General features: G+C 45.9%; 1 protein-coding gene across 1 annotated transcript; it reads left to right on the forward strand.

The window, feature by feature from the left end:
• The first annotated feature begins 394 nt into the window (after window positions 1–394).
• Window positions 395–19,927, forward strand: LOC120044865 (SUN domain-containing protein 1-like). Its single transcript, XM_038989559.1, has 21 exons — window positions 395–474; window positions 989–1,015; window positions 1,259–1,627; window positions 2,084–2,218; window positions 2,796–2,927; window positions 5,155–5,238; window positions 8,989–9,078; window positions 10,943–11,062; window positions 11,173–11,266; window positions 11,920–11,978; window positions 12,393–12,577; window positions 12,774–13,055; window positions 14,221–14,310; window positions 14,921–15,000; window positions 15,580–15,724; window positions 15,968–16,294; window positions 16,802–16,886; window positions 17,840–17,955; window positions 18,360–18,527; window positions 19,279–19,371; window positions 19,568–19,927. The coding sequence occupies exons 3-21, from the start codon at window positions 1,333–1,335 to the stop codon at window positions 19,682–19,684; spliced, it is 2,697 nt and encodes an 898-aa protein (XP_038845487.1). The 5' UTR covers window positions 395–474; window positions 989–1,015; window positions 1,259–1,332; the 3' UTR covers window positions 19,685–19,927.
• Window positions 19,928–23,251: the final 3,324 nt, after the last annotated feature.

Genomic DNA, 23,251 nt, shown 5'->3' on the forward strand with positions numbered 1-23,251 from the left:
GCTAGAGGCAGATACACACGGAGGCAGATACACACGGAGGCAGATACACACGGAGGCAGATACACACGGAGGCAGATACACACGGAGGCAGATACACACGGAGGCAGATACACACGGAGGCAGGCACACACTGACTTCTATATTCTCTACCAATCTCTCTCCTGTCTCTCAGGATGGTGAGGAGCAGAAAGCAGCAGCAGCAGTCTGCCTCCAGCTCCCAGTCCCTGAACCAGAACCTGTCCCTGAACCAGTCCCTGTCCCTGAACCAGTCCCTGTCCCTGAACCAGTCCCAGTCCCTGAACCAGTCCCTGTCCCTGAACCAGACGCCACGCAAGACCCTCTCCTTCTCCACTACCAACACTCCCTCTACGGGCTGCACCACTGCCAGCGATGCCTCCCTGCTGTCCTCCATCCTGGACCAGTCCGGCCTCCGCCAGCGATCCACCACCACTACTACCACAGACGGCTACTGGGGTCAGTCCAAGAGGAAAGGGCAGGGCATGGGTCATACGATCAGAGGAAGGGTTACGTTTGATAGAGAGGATACATTAGCTCTATTCTGGTCCCAGACCTGTACGGTATGTGCATTAGCCAACTCCTCCGACTATCGTTGGCTTGACATGACAGGTATGGTCAGACAGTCTAATGGCTAAAGCACAGGTCTAGGACCAGTCAACCGCATTAGAATATAAAAGGTAAAACTAGGACTGTAGCAGTTTAAGATAACTAGCTAGCATGCTAATTTTAATTACTGCAGTTTGTTGTTTGTGTCTATCTGATATGTAAGGCAGGACTGATGAATGGTTTGTGGGAATACCAGGGGAGAGACGAGGCAGGCTGATTGTATAATCTCTCCATTTAATCCCTTTGATGTGGTTTTACAGAGATTAGCTGTGTTATTACCCGTGTGACCCAATACAATTAATGAATCAGTATTCAATGATCTCCCGCTGGCTTGGATGATTTGATAATGCTTTATTTCCTCTAGGTTCAGATCAGGATACCAGTCTGAAAGGTGAGACTTCACCATTCATTCTAATGATATTTGTGAGCATTCACCCAGGTAGTGATCTTTTATTACGCATCATCACAACACTTTTCCAGGAAGTAAACACAGGCTTGCTTTAAGGCTAGCTCTGATGTGCAAAATAATGATATTTTGAGACCATATAAATGGACTGATGAGAAATATATGAAGAAATGGTTTTCTAGTCAGAGTTGTTCTTAAAAATGTTCCTCTTGTGTGTGTTTCCCCCAGGGAGGAGTTCAAGGACGGACCACAGCTCAACGGGTGCGAACGGCGGCGTCAACACTGTGTCGCACAGCCACGCCATGGTCGCCAACGGTTACATCTGTAAAGACTGTTCCATACACTCTGAGAGGAAAGAAGCTCTCACCACATACTCCTCCTCTTCCTCGTCTCAGGCTGCCTCTGCTGCAGCAGCTGCCGCCACCTTCTCCTCTTCCTCGTCTCAGGCTGCCTCTGCTGCAGCAGCTGCCTCCGCCCTTTCATCCTCTTCCTCATCTCAGGCTGCCTCTGCTGCAGCAGCTGCTGCCGCCATCTCATCATCATCAGCCTCATCCTCCAGTTTATACTGCACGGTCAAGAGTCAGAGGAGCAAGACAGGTGAGAATCGTACCTAGTGTGCACACAACTGACTGGGGAGTGGAACAGGGCTGTGTTCATTAGGCACCAAATGGAAGAAAACAGACTGAAACATGGAGGGACAACCTGGATGCTCATTTAATTTTCTATTGCAAAACGCTTTCTGTTGCATTCCCTAATGAACATGACCCAGTGTTCCTCTCCTAGGAGAAAGGTAAACAGGAGGTTCTTTCTGTTTGATGGTTTATAAATCTGTGCATATCACACTGTTTCCTTAATTTATAAAATCTGAGTCCTGTTAGAAGACCAAAATGAGTTAAAATGATCAGTCAACCAGCCATTTCTTATGTGTTTCTCTGTTTCTGTTCGCTTGTTAGTGCTGACGCTACGTGGGTTTCCACTTAGGAGAAGGACCCATTTCTCCACCTTTTATATGTCCGGCTAAGTTAACTAACCTGTCGTCCTTTCTCTGTCTAGGTCTCCTGGTGTCAGTCTCTAACACATGTGTCCACTACAGCAGACGAGCCCTGGCCCCTATAGTGTCCCTGGTGACACTGCTCTTCCAGAATGTTCTGTGGCTGGGCACTAGGGCCAGGAGCCACTCAGGCAAAGGTATACGAGATGCTTACTACTGGAGTCTGTTCAGAGGGCGCAACTTTACAAAATGTTCGCGTAGAAATGCATTATGTAGAACATATATGGTGCAGAATTGGGCATCATATCAGCTCTATTCATTGTATTTCTATCTGCAAATTTTACCTCACTGAATTCCCCCTTATACTACTTCCCTTCCCACCCATCTCTCTCTCCTTCTTTTTTTACTCTCTTTCATGGTTTGATTTATTCAAAGCTGTTCAACCTGATAGTCTCAAGGGACTGGTTAATCGTAATATTGCTATAAAAATATATATTTTTAAGATTCAAAGGGATTTCCACTCCTGTCTCTTCCCAGCCTCAAAACTGTGACGTTGGAGGTGGAAATAGAATAGCCTGGTCCCAGATCTGTATGGGCCTTAACATTAGTCAGATGAGTTGTTTAAATGAAGCAAAAATACAAAATTATACTAGTCTGAGTAGTCGGCTAAATAAAGCAAAATACTGATCTGGTCCCAGGCTGGAAAGGGGACAGTGTTTTAACAGACAGATTGTCTGACCTGACCTTTGATGTGTGGTATGGTTGTGTCACTAGGTGTCCTGGCGTCCCTCTTAGACAGGGCCAGACGGGCTGTCTCCTCCAGCGCGTCCCGTGTCTCTTGGCTCTTTAAGCAGACCACTCTCCACAGGATGATGGGCTACAGGGCCAACGGCTACGAAGGCAAAGGTACCTGACCCACCGCCGACCTGAGGTCAGGAGGCATGGGTCAAAGGTCATCGATCATCAACGCTGACCAGTCCCCACCTCAGTGACCCTCTTTTTTTCAGCCCTCTATTTCCACTGTCCGCCGACATGACTTTTCTTTCTCAAGCTCTTGGTCTTTGCATTTCTGTGTCTGTTAAAACCTATCTGTGAAGGCTGGGCATAAGGTTAACTGTGCATGTATAGTAATGGTTTGGTGGGTTATAATGTAGAGGAATGCTTCTCTCCACAGTATGTACAGATGCTGTTTTCTACTGTGTAGTTTCACCACAGATAACTCTATTTCAGTCTTCAGAGCCTCTCTCTCCAGCTCTGTCCATCTACCTCTGTATAGTTGTGGCCAAAAGTTTTGAGAATGACACAAATATTAATTTTCACAAAACTGCTGCCTCAGTTTGTATGATGGCAATTTGCATATACTCCAGAATGTTATTGCCATGCAAATGAACTAAATCCCCCAAAAACGTTTCCACCTCATTTCAGCCCTGCCACAAAAGGACCAGCTGACATCATGTCAGTGATTCTCTCGTTAACACAGGTGTGAGTGTTGACGAGGACAAGGCCGGAGATCGCTCTGTCATGCTGATTGAGTTCGAATAACAGACTGGAAGCTTCAAAAGGAGGGTGGTGCTTGGAATCATTGTTCATCTTCTGTCAAGCATAGTTACCTGCAAGGAAACACGTGCCGTCATCATTGCTTTGCATAAAAAGGGCTTCACAGGCAAGGATATTGCTGCCAGTAAGATTGCACCTAAATCAACCATTTATCAGATCATCAAGAACTTCAAGGAGAGCGGTTCAATTGTTGTGAAGAAGGCTTCAAGGCCCCCAAGAAAGTCCAGCAAGCTCCAGGACCGTCTCCTAAAGTTGATTCAGCTGCGGGATCGGGGCACCACCAGTACAGAGCTTGCTCAGGAATGGCAGCAGGCAGGTGTGAGTGCATCTGCACGCACAGTGAGGCAAAGACTTTTGTAAGATGGCCTGGTGTCAAGAAGGGCAGCAAAGAAGCCACTTCTCTCCAGGAAAAACATCAGGGACAGACTGATATTCTGCAAAAGGTAAAGGGATTGGACTGCTGAGGACTGGGGTAAAGTCATTTTCTCTGATGAATCCCCTTTCCGATTGTTTGGGGCATCCGGAAAAAAGCTTGTCCGGAGAAGACAAGGTGAGCGCTACCATCAGTCCTGTGTCATGCCAACAGTAAAGCATCCTGAGACCAATCATGTGTGGGGTTGCTTCTCAGCCAAGGGAGTGGGCTCACTCACAATTTTGCATAAGAACACAGCCATGAATAAAGAATGGTATCAACACATCCTCCAAGAGCAACTTCTCCCAACCATCCAGGAACAGTTTGATGACGAACAATGCCTTTTCCAGCATGATGGAGCAACTTGCCATAAGGCAAAAGTGATAACTAAGTGGCTCGGGGAACAAAACATCGACATTTTGGGTCCATGGCCAGGAAACTCCCCAGACCTTAATCCCATTGAGAACTTGTGGTCAATCCTCAAGAGGCGGGTGAACAAACAAAAACCCACAAATTCTGACAAACTCCAAGCATTGATTATGCAAGAATGGGCTGCCATCAGTCAGGATGTGGCCCAGAAGTTAATTGACAGCATGCCAGGGCAGATTGCAGAGGTCTTGAAAAAGAAGGGTCAACACTGCAAATATTGACTCTTTGCATCAACTTCATGTAATTGTCAATAAAAGCCTTTGACACTTATGTAATGCTTGTAATTATACTTCAGTATTCCATAGTAACATCTGACAAAAATATCTAAAGAGACTGAAGCAGCAAACTTTGTGGAAATTAATATTTGTGTCATTCTCAAAACTTTTGGCCACGACTGTATGCTCATCACTGAAACGGTCCTCCATACTTCTTCAGGAGACAGACAGAACTCCTGTACCACCTCACTGCATGTCACTCATCTTTGTTTTCTCCCTCTGTCTGTCTGTTTTCTCTCTTCATCCATCTCTGGTTTAATACAGGTCCTCTTGATTACTTCATAAACAAATGGTCTTCTTTCCACTTTGGTTGGTTCCCTTGGTGACATGCAAATTTCCCTCTTACCTTCTCTTGTGTGTCGGAATATACAATGCGTCACACGCTCTTGATCGACACTCGCCTGCAGAATGAAAAGATTTGGTATGTAAATATGATTATTAATAGTTTGTTGTGTTGCAGCTCATTCTAGTTACTGTGGGAGCATGAATGTAAAAGACCACGTGATGGGAGACGGACGCCAACACTTTTTGAATGGCTCGTTGTGTAAGTACTCAACACGCTCACACACACACACACACACACACACACACACATACACCCATGTGCAAAAATCACACACAAACACAAATTCCCTCTCAAGTGCTCTATACGTGCCAGGGGGCCACTTTGTCACCCTGGTTGACCCAGAGTTAATTCTGTGTGACCTATTTCCAGATCAGTGCACAGGGGTTATGTGAAACACTAGGGCCAGTGGTCAGCCGGTCACACCTCTTTCACCAGTCAGTGACTGTACTCTGGCTACTGGTCTCCCTAGTCAGTTACAGCAGCTTTTTTAAAGATTGTTTTGAAAAGGCCAAAACCCATAAAGATCCATCAGATGTATCTCTGTGAATGTTTCACTTTACTTTAAAGATTGTTTCACAGAAACTGGGAGAAGAATTAGCTAGTCCTTTAGTCCATATTCCATGATGTCTTATCTATCGTCTTCTTAAATTTCACTGGTGTCAGAGTCAGACAGAATGACATACGATCCTGACAATGCAGTTGAACAAAAGTCAAACAGAGAACAAAGGCCTGTTTGACACAGAAGTTGCTAATCCAAACATCTGAAGAGGAAGGGATGGGCTGTGTTACCAAAGAGAGAACCTGGAACGTTGCCTTTCTTTGTTGCACATGCGTACATCTCAGAAGATTGCTTTTTCATATTAACGTGGTTCCTGTGTTCTAAGATTTGATCAACTACGCATTTTGATTGCAATAAAGACAACCTGGAACGCAACCAGAGATTGACAGACAGACAGTTCTCTGTCAACTGTGTTGCAGCTCCTACACTGTGGACATTTCACTCATTCAGAAGCATTTTTTCTATGGTTGGTAGTTTTTATAATATTGGATTTTCCTTTTCTTCATTTTTTTACATTCCAAAAAAAACTAATACATTTAAACAAAAATGTATAGACATACAAACAATGACTACATCTCATCTGCCCAGACCTGCATGCTCACACTCCCATCCCTAGAACACCAGCTACATCTCATCTGCCCAGACCTGCATGCTCACACTCCCATCCCTAGAACACCAGCTACATCTCATCTGCCCAGACCTGCATGCTCACACTCCCATCCCTAGAACACCAGCTACATCTCATCTGCCCAGACCTGCATGCTCACACTCCCATCCCTAGAACACCAGCTACATCTCATCTGCCCAGACCTGCATGCTCACACTCCCATCCCTAGAACAACAGCTACATCTCATCTGCCCAGACCTGCATGCTCACACTCCCATCCCTAGAACACCAGCTACATCTCATCTGCCCAGACCTGCATGCTCACACTCCCATCCCTAGAACACCAGCTACATCTCACATGCCCAGACCTGCATGCTCACACTCCCATCCCTAGAACACCAGCTACATCTCACATGCCCAGACCTGCATGCTCACACTCCCATCCCTAGAACACCAGCTACATCTCATCTGCCCAGACCTGCATGCTCACACTCCCATCCCTAGAACACCAGCTACATCTCACATGCCCAGACCTGCATGCTCACACTCCCATCCCTAGAACACCAGCTACATCTCATCTGCCCAGACCTGCATGCTCACACTCCCATCCCTAGAACACCAGCTACATCTCATCTGCCCAGACCTGCATGCTCACACTCCCATCCCTAGAACACCAGCTACATCTCACATGCCCAGACCTGCATGCTCACACTCCCATCCCTAGAACAACAGCTACATCTCATCTGCCCAGACCTGCATGCTCACACTCCCATCCCTAGAACAACAGCTACATCTCATCTGCCCAGACCTGCATGCTCACACTCCCATCCCTAGAACACCAGCTACATCTCACATGCCCAGACCTGCATGCTCACACTCCCATCCCTAGAACACCAGCTACATCTCACATGCCCAGACCTGCATGCTCACACTCCCATCCCTAGAACACCAGCTACATCTCATCTGCCCAGACCTGCATGCTCACACTCCCATCCCTAGAACAACAGCTACATCTCATCTGCCCAGACCTGCATGCTCACACTCCCATCCCTAGAACAACAGCTACATCTCATCTGCCCAGACATGCATGCTCACACTCCCATCCCTAGAACACCAGCTACATCTCACATGCCCAGACCTGCATGCTCACACTCCCATCCCTAGAACACCAGCTACATCTCACATGCCCAGACCTGCATGCTCACACTCCCATCCCTAGAACAACAGCTACATCTCATCTGCCCAGACCTGCATGCTCACACTCCCATCCCTAGAACAACAGCTACATCTCATCTGCCCAGACCTGCATGCTCACACTCCCATCCCTAGAACAACAGCTACATCTCATCTGCCCAGACCTGCATGCTCACACTCCCATCCCTAGAACACCAGCTACATCTCATCTGCCCAGACCTGCATGCTCACACTCCCATCCCTAGAACAACAGCTACATCTCATCTGCCCAGACCTGCATGCTCACACTCCCATCCCTAGAACACCAGCTACATCTCATCTGCCCAGACCTGCATGCTCACACTCCCATCCCTAGAACACCAGCTACATCTCATCTGCCCAGACCTGCATGCTCACACTCCCATCCCTAGAACACCAGCTACATCTCATCTGCCCAGACCTGCATGCTCACACTCCCATCCCTAGTACCTGAATTATTGTTTGCAACTCGGTCTTAAATTGTACCAATTCGTACCATGTTATTTCAATAATACATCAGTAGATTTTTCCATTGTGTCAATGATGGCGGGTTGATCGATTTCCAAGTTTTTAGTATCTGCTTTTTCAAAATGATTGATGAGAAGAGAATCGTCCAGCCCATTGGGTATCTCACTACACCCCCACATGACATGTCTTGAAATATGCAGATAGATGGATTACATCTATTACGTTGTAATACTTCTGATAGACAACTTTCTAGCTCCGCCCATAACTTCCAAACTTTGTAGTAGTCTCAGAAAGCATGGATTATGGAGTTATTATTAGTTTTACACTTGAGACATGACTTCGCTGTTGTGCTGTAGAATTTCAGAATTTTTCTCTTGTATAATAAATTCTAAACATTACTTTATACTGGATTAAGCGTACATTTTCGTTAACTGTAATTTCGTTAGTTATGCTCCAACTGTCCTTGCCTTTAGTTTTCCAAGTGGGCCAGTTTTATCGATGAATTCTGAAAGGCTGTCCAAGGTTTATTCCATAAGGTCGTGTTTCTAGGGAGTGATATTGGTTGTTTTGGTAAAATACGTTTAATTTTCTTCCATATTGTTTTAGTGTTCTTAGCTATGTAGTTGTTAATGTTCTTAGCTTCATCCTTTGAAAATAGACACGTCAAAATATTCTGGGGATGAGCATGTGCATCTTCAGTATGTACCCATTGTTCCTCTTTAGTGTATTTAACTATATGTCACGAGTAAAAGCCTTGGGTAGTGAGTTGATACAATTCCAAGTCTGGTAGGTTAAACCAGCCTCTGACTTAGGAAGATGGAAAACTTTCCTTTTTATTCTATTCATTTTATTTGAATGCTTTTACATTTCATACCATGCTTTTACATATTATAACTTTTATTTGTCTTCTGATTTGTTAAGTTCTATACATTTTTTGCTTCTGAGTTGCGTTGATGTTTATTGCATTTAATTTGACATCATTTTTCATTAATTTGTGTTTTGTTTGTTTTCTTTTCCTCCTTGTCTGCCATCCATCCGTCATGTGGTCTGCCATCCATCCGTCATGTGGTCTGCCATCCATCCGTCATGTGGTCTGCCTCAGGTGACGACTGTAAAGGGAAGCAGCACCTGGAGACCAACACACTGGTCCAAAGTCACACACAGACCTCCAGAACTCACCGTCTACTGGGGGGTCTGTGCACCCTTATAGTTTACACAGGTTATAATCCCCTTCCTCCTCTCCCTGATTTCCTTACTGATCTAATACACATACAGGTTAACCCCCTTCCTCCTCTCCCTGGCTTCCTTACTGATCTAGTACACATACAGGTTAACCCCCTTCCTCCTCTCCCTGGCTTCCTTACTGATCTAATACACATACAGGTTAACCCCCTTCCTCCTCTCCCTGGCTTCCTTACTGATCTAGTACACATACAGGTTAACCCCCTTCCTCCTCTCCCTGGCTTCCTTACTGATCTAATACACATACAGGTTAACCCCCTTCCTCCTCCTCCTGGCTTCCTTACTGATCTAGTACACATACAGGTTAACCCCCTTCCTCCTCTCCCTGGCTTCCTTACTGATCTAATACACATACAGGTTAACCCCCTTCCTCTTCTCCCTGGCTTCCTTACTGATCTAATACACATACAGGTTAACCCCCTTCCTCCTCTCCCTGGCTTCCTTACTGATCTAATACACATACAGGTTAACCCCCTTCATCCTCTCCCTGGCTTCCTTACTGATCTAATACACATACAGGTTAACCCCCTTCCTCCTCTCCCTGGCTTCCTTACTGATCTAATACACATACAGGTTAACCCCCTTCCTCCTCTCCCTGGCTTCCTTACTGATCTAATACACATACAGGTTAACCCCCTTCCTCCTCTCCCTGGCTTCCTTACTGATCTAATACACATACAGGTTAACCCCCTTCCTCCTCTCCCTGGCTTCCTTACTGATCTAATACACGTACAGGTTAACCCCCTTCCGCCTCTCCCTGGCTTCCTTACTGATCTAATACACGTACAGGTTAACCCCCTTCCTCCTCTCCCTGGCTTCCTTACTGATCTAATACACATACAGGTTAACCCCCTTCCTCCTCCTCCTGGCTTCCTTACTGATCTAATACACAAACAGGTTAACCCCCTTCCTCCTCCTCCTGGCTTCCTTACTGATCTAATACACAAACGGGTTAACCCCCTTCCTCCTCCTCCTGGCTTCCTTACTGATCTAATACACAAACAGGTTAACCCCCTTCCTCCTCCTCCTGGCTTCCTTACTGTTCTAATACACATACAGGTTAACCCCCTTCCTCCTCCTCCTGGCTTCCTTACTGTTCTAATACACATACAGGTTAACCCCCTTCCTCCTCCTCCTGGCTTCCTTACTGATCTAATACACATACAGGTTAAACCCAACCTTCTCTCCCTGGCTTCCTTCCTTACTGACCTAATACACATACATCAGAGTTGTATTGATCGGTCCAAACCGTAGCAAAACGTTCTGCAACAGAAACCAAAAACAAGCATTTCTTATTGGACAAGTTCAGGTAGTCCTCACCTGACTCAGTCCGTTTGATTCTGTTTGGTGCCTAATGAATACGACCCTTGCTTTATAAACCTTGTGCACATAGACTTTTCATAGGAGTCTCTCATTGACATCAATGCAAATTATATACAAACTGTGGGTGTGGGGAAATACAATTCCCTTCCTTCCACTACTGGTCTAGGACCTGTTTTGTTGCACTGCAGATAGTGTCTGAGGTCAGGACTAGGCTCCATAGAGCTGATCTGAAATCAGTTGTGAACTGAAGCCTTGTCCTAATGCCCAGCATTTGTTATTACCATGTCATTAGCACTCTATTTACTGAATTGAATCACTATGATTTCTTCGTTTTTTTACCTTTTATTTTAACAGGTTAGTCTCATTGACATTGAGATAAAAATATATATTTTTTAAGAGAGACCTGGCCAAAATAGCAGCACATAAAGTTTCATACAAAGACCCTTTTCTAATGAAAGCTCCAACGTTGTGTGTTTGTTCTGACCTTCCAGGCTACTGTCTGCTCCAGCCAGGTTACTATGTAGTGAGGGCAGGCCTGGCGCTGGGGTCAGCAGTACGGTCAGTGGCTCAGAGACTCCTGTCGGTGCTGTGGCTAGTCCTGGGAGCTCCAGGTTAGTTGTGTGTTGCATCCATCCTCTCTTCATCATCAGTATTTAGTTGTTTAATCAGTTGCTCTTTCTTATCATACACGCTACGTTACAGTAACGATACCCCCCCTCAGGTAAAGCAGCCAGGCGGTTGTTGTGGTGTCTGGGGACAGGCTGGTACCAGCTGGTGTCTCTCATGTCTCTGTTCAACGTCTTCTTCCTGACCCGGTGAGAGCCTCTGTTACTGTATCCAACTCATGTGACTTTTGCCTGTGTAGTTCTCAGGAAGATCCATTTGTAGATTATTTTTATTGACCTACTATTGTTCTTTGTTATCAAAGGTTGAAGATTTAACTGTGGCTGTAACTTTTGATTGATGTGATTGACAGCAGAGACATTTCAGATATCTGGGGCAAACCGTAGTAAAACAGCCAAATGTTTAGCAATGGAAAATTACAGGTTTTTGTCATTGGACAAGTTTACATTGTACCTTCCTGTTTGTGTCTGAGACCCAGTTATCATTGTGCATGTTTGATAAATATGTATGACTGTTCTTATGCAGGCTCTGTCTAACACGATAAATCTTAATTAGATTGAATTATATTTTGGTTATATTTAGGCATTTGTCATTTTTTCAGATGAAATTAAATAATGAAAACAAAGGGTCATGATATATGGGTTCTGTCAATTAGAAGCACATGACAGATATGATGATTTGAATTATTTAGTCAAGACTTTTAAATATTACATTTTGATTCAATTATTTCTCTCATCTGAGGAAGGAAAGGGTACAGTATCTTATCAGGTTATGTTTGACGGTGTGTGTGTGCGTGTCTCAGGTGTGTTTTGCTCACTGCTCTGTGTGTGTGTGTGTCTTTCAGGTGCCTGCCCAGAATGTGGAAGCTCCTCCTCTTCCTCCTTCCCCTCCTGCTACTTCTGTGTGAGTCACCTGACGTAACCTACTTCACACACAAATACGCCAATCTGTCAGCTGTGTAGCACCAGAGCTGTTAACCAGCCCCCCAGAGCTTACTCCAAATCCAGCCCCAGATCTAGGTCACTCTTACTGGGCACACAGCTACAGAACCAGCCCTTCTGTGGAACAACACTTTTACACACTGTACTTTCTACACTTAACAGTCTACACAGAAAAGCACTGACTTGCATTCATAAACCCACAAGCTACTATCAAATCCCCAAATTCATGCATAAACACAAAAAACGTAAACAATAGAAACCTAAGAAACAACAGGTGCTATACCAATAAAGCTTTCACTGCATTTGTAGTAAAGACAGGCAGGTTGTTGCATACTGTAGTTCCTGTTGATTCATTTCCCTGTTTCTCTCCTCTCAGGGTTGTGGTTCTGGGGTCCGTCCAGTTTCCTCTCCTACCTTCCAGCCATAAACCTGACAGAGTGGCGCTCCAGAGTGGTGTCCCCCTTCACCCTCTCATCGTTTATCCTGACCCCTGCCCTTGTTTCCACCCCCGCCACACCACTGGAGCAGACCCCCCCAGCACCCCCTGGCCCACAGGCACAGGTAAGAGAGGAGCTCGCCTGAGAAGCCCGAGGGCGCCTCTCAATTTGTGTCTGTATTGTGCGAATATGGTTCTTCATGAAATACATCTGCCTCATGAATGTTGGACTAAAACAAGCTTTCTTGTTCTCTCTCTAACCTCTCACTATACTTCTGTGTCCCTCCTTTATTTCTGTCTATCCCGTATCTCCCTCTACAGCCAGTCCTTCCCCCCATAGTCACCGTGGACACAGAGGGCCTGGAGCGTCTGGAGCGGGTAGAGCATGGTCTGACCCTGCTGTGGGAGCGGGTGGAGCAGGGAGACCAGAGCCAGGAGCAGCATCACGGGGACACCCTGGCCCAGTACACCCTCCTGAGGGAGCAGCTGGACAGCCAGACGGACAGGGACAGCCTGGGTCTCTGGGTCTCTGGCTTGCTGGAGCACAGGATCACCCTGCTGAGAGGAGAGCTGGAGCAGCATGAGGCCTCACACAGGGCACAGGTAGGGATGGCTGTCAGGGGAGGGGAAAGGGACTGGGGCCGGACACCAAAGATGTTGATAAGACTGGGACTTGGTGGCAGGAATGAGGTTGGGGCTTGGTGGCAGGAATGGGGTTGGGGTTTGGTGGCAGGAATGAGGTTGGGGCTTGGTGGCAGGAATGGGGTTGGGGCTTGGTGGCAGGAATGAGGTTGGGGCTTGGTGGCAGGAATGAGGTTGGGGTTTGGTGGCAGGAATGAGGTTGGGGCTTGGTGGCAGGAATGGGGTTGGGGCTTGGTGGCAGGAATGAGGTTGGGGCTTGGTGGCAGGAATGGGGTTGGGGTTTGGTGGCAGGAATGAGGTTGGGGCTTGGTGGCAGGAATGGGGTTGGGGCTTGGTGGCAGGAATGAGGTTGGGGCTTGGTGGCAGGAATGAGGTTGGGGTTTGGTGGCAGGAATGAGGTTGGGACTTGGTGACAGGAATGAGGTTGGGGCTTGGTGGCAGGAATGGGGTTGGGGCTTGGTGGCAGGAATGAGGTTGGGACTTGGTGGCAGGAATGAGGTTGGGGCTTGGTGGCAGGAATGAGGTTGGGGTTTGGTGGCAGGAATGAGGTTGGGGCTTGGTGGCAGGAATGAGGTTGGGGCTTGGTGGCAGGAATGAGGTTGGGGCTTGGTGGCAGGAATGGGGTTGGGGCTTGGTGGCAGGAATGAGGTTGGGGCTTGGTGGCAGGAATGGGGTTGGGGCTTGGTGGCAGGAATGAGGTTGGGACTTGGTGGCAGGAATGAGGTTGGGGTTTGGTGGCATTTGGTGGCAGGAATGAGGTTGCGGTTTGCTGGCAGGAATGGTGTTGATGTTTGGTGGCAGGAATGGTGTTGATGTTTGGTGGCAGGAATGGGGTTGGGACTTGGTGGCAGGAATGAGGTTGGGACTTGGTGGCAGGAATGGGGTTGGGGCTTGGTGGCAGGGCTGATCAGAGGGTTGAGCTTCAACATTTTAATTGATAACTATGTACAGATTTGTGGTTTTTATGTAGGGTCAGATTTCAGTCCGTTTTGCTTCGTCAGCATTCCATACTGACCCCCTATTCCTTATTACTGAGTTCCTTACTCTTTACTTCTGGGTGACCTTCTCCTCTCTCCCTCTCTCTCCCTCTCTTTCTCTCCCTCTCTCCTCCCTCTCTCCTGGGCAGACTGAAGAGCAGAGGGTTCAGCAGCAGAGTCAGGAGACACGGCTGGCTGAGCTGGAGGGGCTGCTGCAGGTCCTCGCTACTAAAACTGAGGTAACGTCTATTACTGAGAAATACACACAATACCCCATTACCTACATATACCAATACATACAGGAACATACAGGTCCTAGCAGTTGAGATTGAGGAAATGGTCTATGGGAAATGCACACCAGACTGAATTAAACCCTGTGAGGTCAAATGAATCCATCCAGGAGCATACGTTACCTCCACAGCTCATCTGAACACACACCACTAGATCTTAGCAGGCTAACAGCTAAGCTTGAGGTGCAATCTCACAAGCTTATTACTGACTGACACATACAAGACCCACGCATCACATTACCCACCCATAGGAACGCAAACAGGAACATACCGGTTCTGGCAGCTCATTTGAATAAGCACCAGTCCATACATACATCATCTCAGGTAGTTCATTTGAATACATACAGTATGACACACACTCATACAAGTCTAGTCATCTGATACACAGGAGTCAGCATGTCCCTGTCCTTTTAGGTTAATTGTGATGACATATAATGCCCGTGCTGAAAGTGTTAATGTCAACACATGCTGTATTGTAGCTTATTGGCCATTAATTTATATTACAGTACTGTACATTTTAATTTATGTTACTGTACACTTTAATGATGTTGTATTTCAGGCGGTGCAACAGAAACGGGAACAGCGGAAGGAGGAGACAGAGGAGACAGCCACACCAGCCCCTGCCTCTGTCCCTGTCAGGTAGGTTCACGGTCACTGGCTTAACGTCCATAGATGATATGGTGCAGAACTTTTCTATGGTTTACAGCTGCACTCCATTTCATGGGGAAAGAAACTCTTGCACACTGATTCTCTTCATTTGCCCCACAATGTTTTAATGTCTTATGACTGAAACATTGGTCTAAGTGGTCCATTATTAGATCAAACAATAGAGCCAGTGTATTGGAGTTAGTTTTTTTTACAGCATGCAAACGTTTATATTTTTTAAAAGTGTGGAGCCAAGTCCAGGGTTGCAAAATTTGTCCGTTTCTCAAAACTGGTTTACCAGAAATGCTGTTTAGAAGATTCCTGGAATCAGGAGGTAATAAGCCAGACATCAGGGGATCTTCCAAACTGGATTTCTGGAAAATGGGGGATTTTGGGGAAACTTTTCAAACCTAAGCAAGTGTAACAGAGACACTTCCCTCTCGCTTTCCCCCTTTATCGCTCTCGCTTTCCCCCTTTATCGCTCTCGCTTTCCCCCTTTATCTCTCGCTTTCCCCCTTTATCTCTCTCGCTTTCCCCCTTTATCCCCTTCACTTTCTCTTTTCTCCACCTCAGTGTGGGTGTGGACCAGGAGGCCCATGCTGCTTTGCTGGCGGAGGTGCAGAGGCTGGAGGGGGAGCTGGGTCGGATCAGGGGCGACCTGCAGGGGGTGATGGGATGTCAGGGGAAATGTGAGCAGCTGAACACAATCCAGGAAACGGTGAGTATGAGAGACAACTGTCTGTTTACTTTAGTGTTTACTGTACCTTGCTCTGATATAGGTCAGTCTTTATTATAGTAGTTGTACATTACCTTTGCAATATAATGGCATTCTTCCAAATGACAGCCTGTACTGTGCTGTTACTGAACTGAACTTCTACATGATGGTATATGTATTCTGCAGTTACAGCCCCTCACACATGATCTGTCTCACCTCTCCCTCTCTCTCACCTCTCCCTCCCAGGTGTCTACCCAGGTGTCCGCCCAGGTGAGGCGGGAGCTGCGGGCCCTGTTCTACGGCTCTGTCGACCAGACCCACCAGGGAGAACCAGACATCCCCGAGGGTCTCCTCCAGTGGCTATCGTCGCGCTACGTGAACGGGGCCGACCTGCAGGCCCTCCTGACCAACCTGGAGCTCAGCATCCTGAGGAACGTGTCGCTGCAGCTGGAGCAGAGCAGGGCCGAGGCCCGGACGGAGGCTGAGGCCAGGGCTGCAGTCATCACCACCCAGACCCAGGCTATTACACAGAGTGTCCAACACACCGCCGTGGGCGGGGGACTGTCTGAGGAGGTAGACTACACACTTCACTATAGTGACTCTTTGTTGTCGTTAACCCAGTGCTACTCACTGTCATCAGAGGAACGGCTTCATTATCACAATTTATTTTATGAAGATGGACCGGTGTCCTGGACCCAGATTCTCCATAGAGCATGCTTTTGACTTCATGGCCCGCATCCACAAAGTGTCTCAGGGTAGGAGTGCTGATCTAGGATCTGACCATATAACCTTATTCATTATGATCTAAAAGGCTAAACTGATCTTGGATCATTCAGCACTACTACTCTGAGATGCTTTGTGAATAGTGGACCAGGAGTAGGTTTAATTTGGGTCTTGGAAACCACCTCCTTCCTATATGATGTACTTTCACTATATGATGACTGTTACTTTAAGTGGTCATGATTGTCAATGAGACTAGGAGTCATTGTGTGTGGAGGTGCATGGCAGAGTCTCTGCAAAAGGTATCTAACCATACACACATCCTAACCCCCTGTCCCTGCCTCTGCCTCTCTCCCCTAGCAAGTGCAGCTGATCGTCCAGAATGCCCTGAAACTCTACTCCCAGGATAGGACGGGCCTAGTGGACTACGCCCTGGAGTCTGGAGGTAAAGAGAGACCTCTCACTCTGTTTACATGAACAGAACCACCCGGTGGGTTAGAGCCAGCCTGCTGACATGTCCATGAACAGAACCACCCTGTGGTTCAGAACCATCCTGTGGGTTAGAGCCAGCTCCATGATGGTGGTTTATAATGGAAGGATTATCCTAGCCATTAGCCTAGTGTTACATAACTATACAGCAGCCAGCACTGAGGGTTCGTCCCAAATGGCACCCTATTCCCTATATAGTGCCCTACTATGAAGGGAATACGGTGCCTATGGTGTCCTACTTTTGACCAGGACAAAAGTTGTGCACTATAAAGGGAATAGGGTGCCAGGTCAAAAGTAGTGTACTAAGGGAATAGTGTGCCATTTCAGTATGAATGGTACTGGTATAACAGTAGTGAAGAGGGTAGTAGGGCTTTAGAGGCCAAAGCTCAGGTAGTCTGGCTCCATGGACAATGAGCCTGTTTGTCATACTAATGGCCTGTGTGGATTGGACAGGCACAGAGGGCTCCATTAGATACACCACACATCAGATTAGTGGCCAGATGAACTGAGTGGTCTGTGACGTTTGTCTGTGTGGATTCTATTTTGATGTGTGTGTTAGTATGGAATCATGTTATTGTATGTTGTGTGTTTCATTGCATTATCCCTGTGTGTGGTCAGATGGCTTTTCAATACAGTTTCCTCACCACATAGTTGTGGTTCAGGCATTAGGATTTCTGACTCATATACATTTTGACCTACGATTGAATAACAATGTCTTTCTTGCTCCCATTCTTTCATTCGTTGATTGATTGGTTGATTAAATAAAGATCCACTTTTTCCCAGAAGATAACACTCATAAACCTTAAGACATGTATTTCCAATGTGGTCTTCCTGCGTAGAAATAGAAAGGAATCTATTGTGGTTGAACTGTGGTAATGATGTAACGTGGTCATGTGTCTGTGCGGTCAGGCGGTAGCATCTTAAGCACGCGCTGCTCGGAGACGTACGAGACAAAGACGGCCCTCATGAGTCTGTTCAGCGTGCCCCTCTGGTACTTCTCCCAGTCACCCCGTGTCGCCATCCAGGTGAGCTCTCCAATTCAAACATTCAGAAGCTTTATTGTTCCGGTCACAAACGCAGTGTACAAATAAAAACACATTCCAACAATAGCTGCAATCCAGGAATAGCTGCTAAGCTGTTTAGAAGACACTGATTCAATAAAGTTATTCCAGAAAGAAGCTGTCGTTTTCAACACCACCAGGGGACATTGTTTCCTCTTTATCAGTGTTTTTATTTGTAGATAATGGTAAATGTTAAAAATTATTTCAACAATTACATTATTAGTCTTGTAAATTTTAACAGGACAGGGATTATCTTGTGGATACTGATTAGAAGACGTTTATCAGTGACTCTAACATGTCTTACCATCTCTTCCTCCCTCCGCCCATCGCCCATCGCCCTTTCCCCCAACTCTCCTTCCTTCCCTCAGCCTGATATGTATCCAGGGAACTGCTGGGCGTTTAAAGGTTCTCATGGTTACCTGGTCATCCGGTTGTCCCTGAGGATCCTCCCCACAGCCTTCTGTCTGGAGCACATCCCCAAGGCCCTGTCCCCTACCGGCAACATCACCAGCGCCCCGCGCAACTTCACTGTCTACGTAATACTCTCACACACACACACACACGTACTGACAATATCAGCAACTACACTGTCTACGTAAGACTCACACACACACACACGTACGTACTGGCAATATCAGCAACTACACTGTCTATGTAAGACACACACACACGTACTGGAAGTATCAGCAACTACACTGTCTACGTAAGACACACACGTACTGGAAGTATCAGCAACTACACTGTCTACGTAAGACACACACGTACTGGAAGTATCAGCAACTACACTGTCTACGTAAGACACACACGTACTGACAATATCAGCAACTACACTGTCTACGTAAGACACACACACACGTACTGGAAGTATCAGCAACTACACTGTCTACGTAAGACACACACGTACTGGAAGTATCAGCAACTACACTGTCTACGTAAGACACACACGTACTGGAAGTATCAGCAACTACACTGTCTACGTAAGACACACACACACGTACTGGAAGTATCAGCAACTACACTGTCTACGTAAGACACACACGTACTGGAAGTATCAGCAACTACACTGTCTACGTAAGACACACACGTACTGGAAGTATCAGCAACTACACTGTCTACGTAAGACACACACGTACTGGAAGTATCAGCAACTACACTGTCTACGTAAGACACACACGTACTGGAAGTATCAGCAACTACATGGTGTGCCTTCTGTTGGTCATGTGCGATCTATGGTCTCAGCCTCGGTCTCCTGCCTGACATCACTGACTGGTTTCTGTGTGTTTTCAGGGTCTGGATGATGAGTATCAGGAGGAGGGAAAGCTGTTGGGTCAATACATCTACCAGGAGGACGGAGACTCAATGCAGAACTTCCCTGTCATGGTAAACACAAGAAATGACATCAATTTATACACACATGTGCATACGCCAACAAACACACACAAAAAACCTCTCACCATCCTGCATACTATATACCTCTCTGGCTCTTTTTTTACTTTGTCAAAAATCTTTTTTTTAAATCTGATACTTTGAGATTCAATACTTATCACTCCTTACTATGTCTCTTCCTTCCATCCAGGAGAAGAACGAAAGGGCCTTCCAGATCATCGAGGTGCGGGTGCTGACCAACTGGGGTCACCCCGAGTACACCTGCCTCTACCGCTTCAGAGTCCACGGAGAACCACGCATCCAGTGAGGGAGGATGGCGGCCATTTGAACTGCCAGTCAACAGAGAAATGCATATCATCCTATCTGTATATAGTACTGGACATATTTTTCTAAATGGAGGGGGCTGGGAAAAACCGAGACTTATATAGACGAGTGACTTCAGAAGTGTGGGGATGGGTGTTTGATTTATGCTAGAATGTGTCCAATGGGGGTTTTGTTTTACTCGGTATTGAAATGGTGAAAGAATGAACTGTAATGAAATGTCAGGGAATGTGAAAGAGAAAAGAAGAGTGAAGGTAGAAAAAGCTCGGTCCCAGTCCCTCCTCCTTAAACCTGCTCTTGCACTGAATTAGCCCTCCAGGTCAAAACCCTTTGGTTTTTGGAGGAGCGTTTTCCTCTGTCGCTCTCACACAACCACAGGAGTCTGTGACCTCGAGATGGAAACGGACTACACACATCTTTTTTTATTTCCTTACACATCCTATCTGATTTGGTTGTTGTTTTAATCAGGTGTTATTTTGAATTGGATGTTTCTTTGGAGACCCCTTGTGGATTCTGATGGAATTTCAGGATCAAAGCCACAGAACTGGATCAAAGCCACAGAACTGGGCCTAAATGACGTTTATATAGGCCTCACACACACTGGGCCTACATGACACTGTATAGGCCTCAATTCTCTTGATACAAAGCTACTGCTCTCTGCTGCTGTTGGTTGGTCAGTCTGCAGGGCCAGCTAACGTGGTCAGTGGACACTCGCAAGACACAGACCGGACTGCTACCGTTCTTTGGACTCAACAACACTACCGTTCGCCATGATTTTATGCATCCACACACACAGCCATCAAAACTAAGCTCTATCTCTCCGATAGAAAATGTTACACACATGGACGGACTTTTAATGAGTTGATACATGTGTATCTCAAGTTAAGATTTGGTCTTGAAGCTCTGTGGAGTCCAGACTGGAGTGTTAATGAGAGTGAGACTGACAGCCAATGGTTTAGCTTCTTCTAGTGCAGCGAGCCAATGGTTTGGCTGCTCCTTGCACAGTCATTATAACGTCCTCTACTAGAGCTTCTACTCTGGAAAAGGGGATCCTTGGTATGTCCCAACGCTGACATCACCCCATTGAAGTTCAGGTTAGGGTTAGGATAGAGGTTAGAGTTTAGGGTAGGGCCATCCCAAGGATCCCGGATAGCGCATAATCCCTTCTACTCCCTGCAGGAATGTAATCTGTATATTTCATTGTTAATAGTTGGTCCTTTTTTAAGAATTAGATTTTATCAGTGTTGCTTTATGAAAAAAGGGTACACCTTGTCAATATTTCTATAATTTGTATTACCCATTGTAAGTGTAATTATGTTTGACTTTTACCATTTTTAGTTGAGAATAATGACAAATGATGCCTGTAAATTAAATGTGTGTTGCACAAGTCCTCACAATTTGTGGAGAAAACTAGATGGGGTCTAGATGGGGTAGCTATAAATGAGTTTTGTGTGGACCAGAAAGTCTAAATGTACAAAAAAATGATTTCATGATCCTATTTATTTTTAAGATAATTAGTTACTGCAAGATAGGACTGCATTGTATTTTTATCAAAAAGCTTTTCAGTGCATTTTGGAAACATCTTGGGACAGTACAGATTTGTTTTTCACTTGTTTTTAAATGTTTTTTGTTGTTGTTTTGTTGCTGCTGTCATCCTGAGATAGCTAAACCGCATTTTAGAATATATTCCTAAAGAATTACATTTTGAGAGCTTTTGATGCATGTGATATTTTACCTAATAAAGACTTGTTTTTTTTATTTAAAAGCTGCTTTAGTTGTGGTCACATCTGGGTGAATAGTGGTGGTGACTGCATTATTTGGGGTCACATCTGGGGGGGTTGTGGTTTTGGAATGGCAGCAGGGAGAGGATGAGCGCAAATGTACCATTTAGATTACAGGTGTCAAACTCATCCCATGGAGGGCTGACTGTCTGCAGTTTTTCGCTCCTCCCTTATACTTGATGAGTTAAGCTTCCTAATTACTAAAGAACTCCCCTCACTTCGTTGTCTAGGGCTTAATTGAAAGGAATAAACAAAAACCTGCAAACAGTAGGCCCTCCATGGAATGAGTTAGACAGCCCTGCATTAGATGGTGAATGCTCTTAGAATAAGAGATCACTATAGGACAGGGGTAAACTCACCCTACAAGGTCCAGAGCCTGCTAGTTTCTGTTCTACCTTATCATTAATTGCACACACCTGGTGACCCAGGTCTAAATCAGTCCCTGATGAAAAAACATGCAGAGGAACTGGCTTTGAGGTCCAGAGTTGAGTTTGAGGGCTTTTCTTCTGATCACAATTTTTGTGTGTATTATACGCTTATACACTCACCACATGAATCGTAATTCAAACTGCCTTTGATATAACCAAGTTATTATAAGCCTCATTGGTCAAAATACAGAGTAGTAGATCATACGTAGGAATGAGGGAGCTTTATTAATGCCTCGGGCATGCCACGATTCGATCTGTTTAGCGTTGATTGTAATTCGATTTGGAATCGGGCTGCCTCCCGGGCATGAGCCAGGTGCCCTGTTATGGCCGGCGGCAAAGTCGGCTCAAAAGAAAAGTAATGTAACTAAGCACGTAGACTGATGAGTGGGAATTTGTTTTCACAAGCAAATTGATTGCTTTTGATAAAAATGCTTTATCTGCTTTCCCAATGAAAACGAGTTAGAAAATTCAAACATGTATTTTATGGAAAATGTATGTTTCTGGACGATGCACGGTGCTGCCTGGTTGACAACATGACTGAGCGGCTCAGATTACTGTTTTGATTTGAGATGGCGCGCCTCCCTCCCCGCTTTTGCCCGATGATTATTCAACCCGAGCCAACGTAATAAAACTCCCTCTTTGGTTCCGTCTGTCTGAGTCAGCTGTAGCTGCTGCCCTCCGGTGGCTGACGTGGGATATATTTTTTTAGGAACAGCCCCTGCTTGTTTGCTATTGGTTTCTTTTAAAGACTTGTGCCATTATACATATTTTCTAATTGTGTTCAAAATTAGTTTTTTGGGGCTAAGAGAAATGTGTACTTCATCCAAAATATTCTTCTTAATTAAAAAAAAAAAACGGAAGTACGAACATACGTTTTCCTTGACAACCAGCAATGCGTTCTTAGCAACTGCCTCAGAATGGCAAAAATGATTGGTGCTAAGAAATCATTGTGGCAACAAGTCTGTGAAGGTAAGGTATGCTTCGCTTCAGAGTTAATTGTAAATACCGGTATGCATGTTGTCGACTAAAATAGGCACAAATATTTCGTTTTCATTGTTGTGTGCAACCAGAATATGAGTCGGAGCAGCCCAGTCCACCCAGCGCTGCTTGGACAGACAGTGGTTCAGTGAGCACTCATGTCTCCCAGTACAGCGCCAGCAAGCACTCTCCTGTCTTCTATGGTCTCATGGCAGCTAAGGTAAGGCAGCCAAACATACCCTCGTAAAACTGACCATCCTACCGATCCTCGACTTCGGTGATGTCATCTATAAAATAGCCTCCAACACTCTACTCAACAAACTGGATGCAGTCTATCACAGTGCCATCCGTTTTGTCACCAAAGCC

Source organism: Salvelinus namaycush, chromosome 3 (assembly GCF_016432855.1).
Source record: "Salvelinus namaycush isolate Seneca chromosome 3, SaNama_1.0, whole genome shotgun sequence".
NCBI lineage: Eukaryota > Metazoa > Chordata > Actinopteri > Salmoniformes > Salmonidae > Salvelinus > Salvelinus namaycush.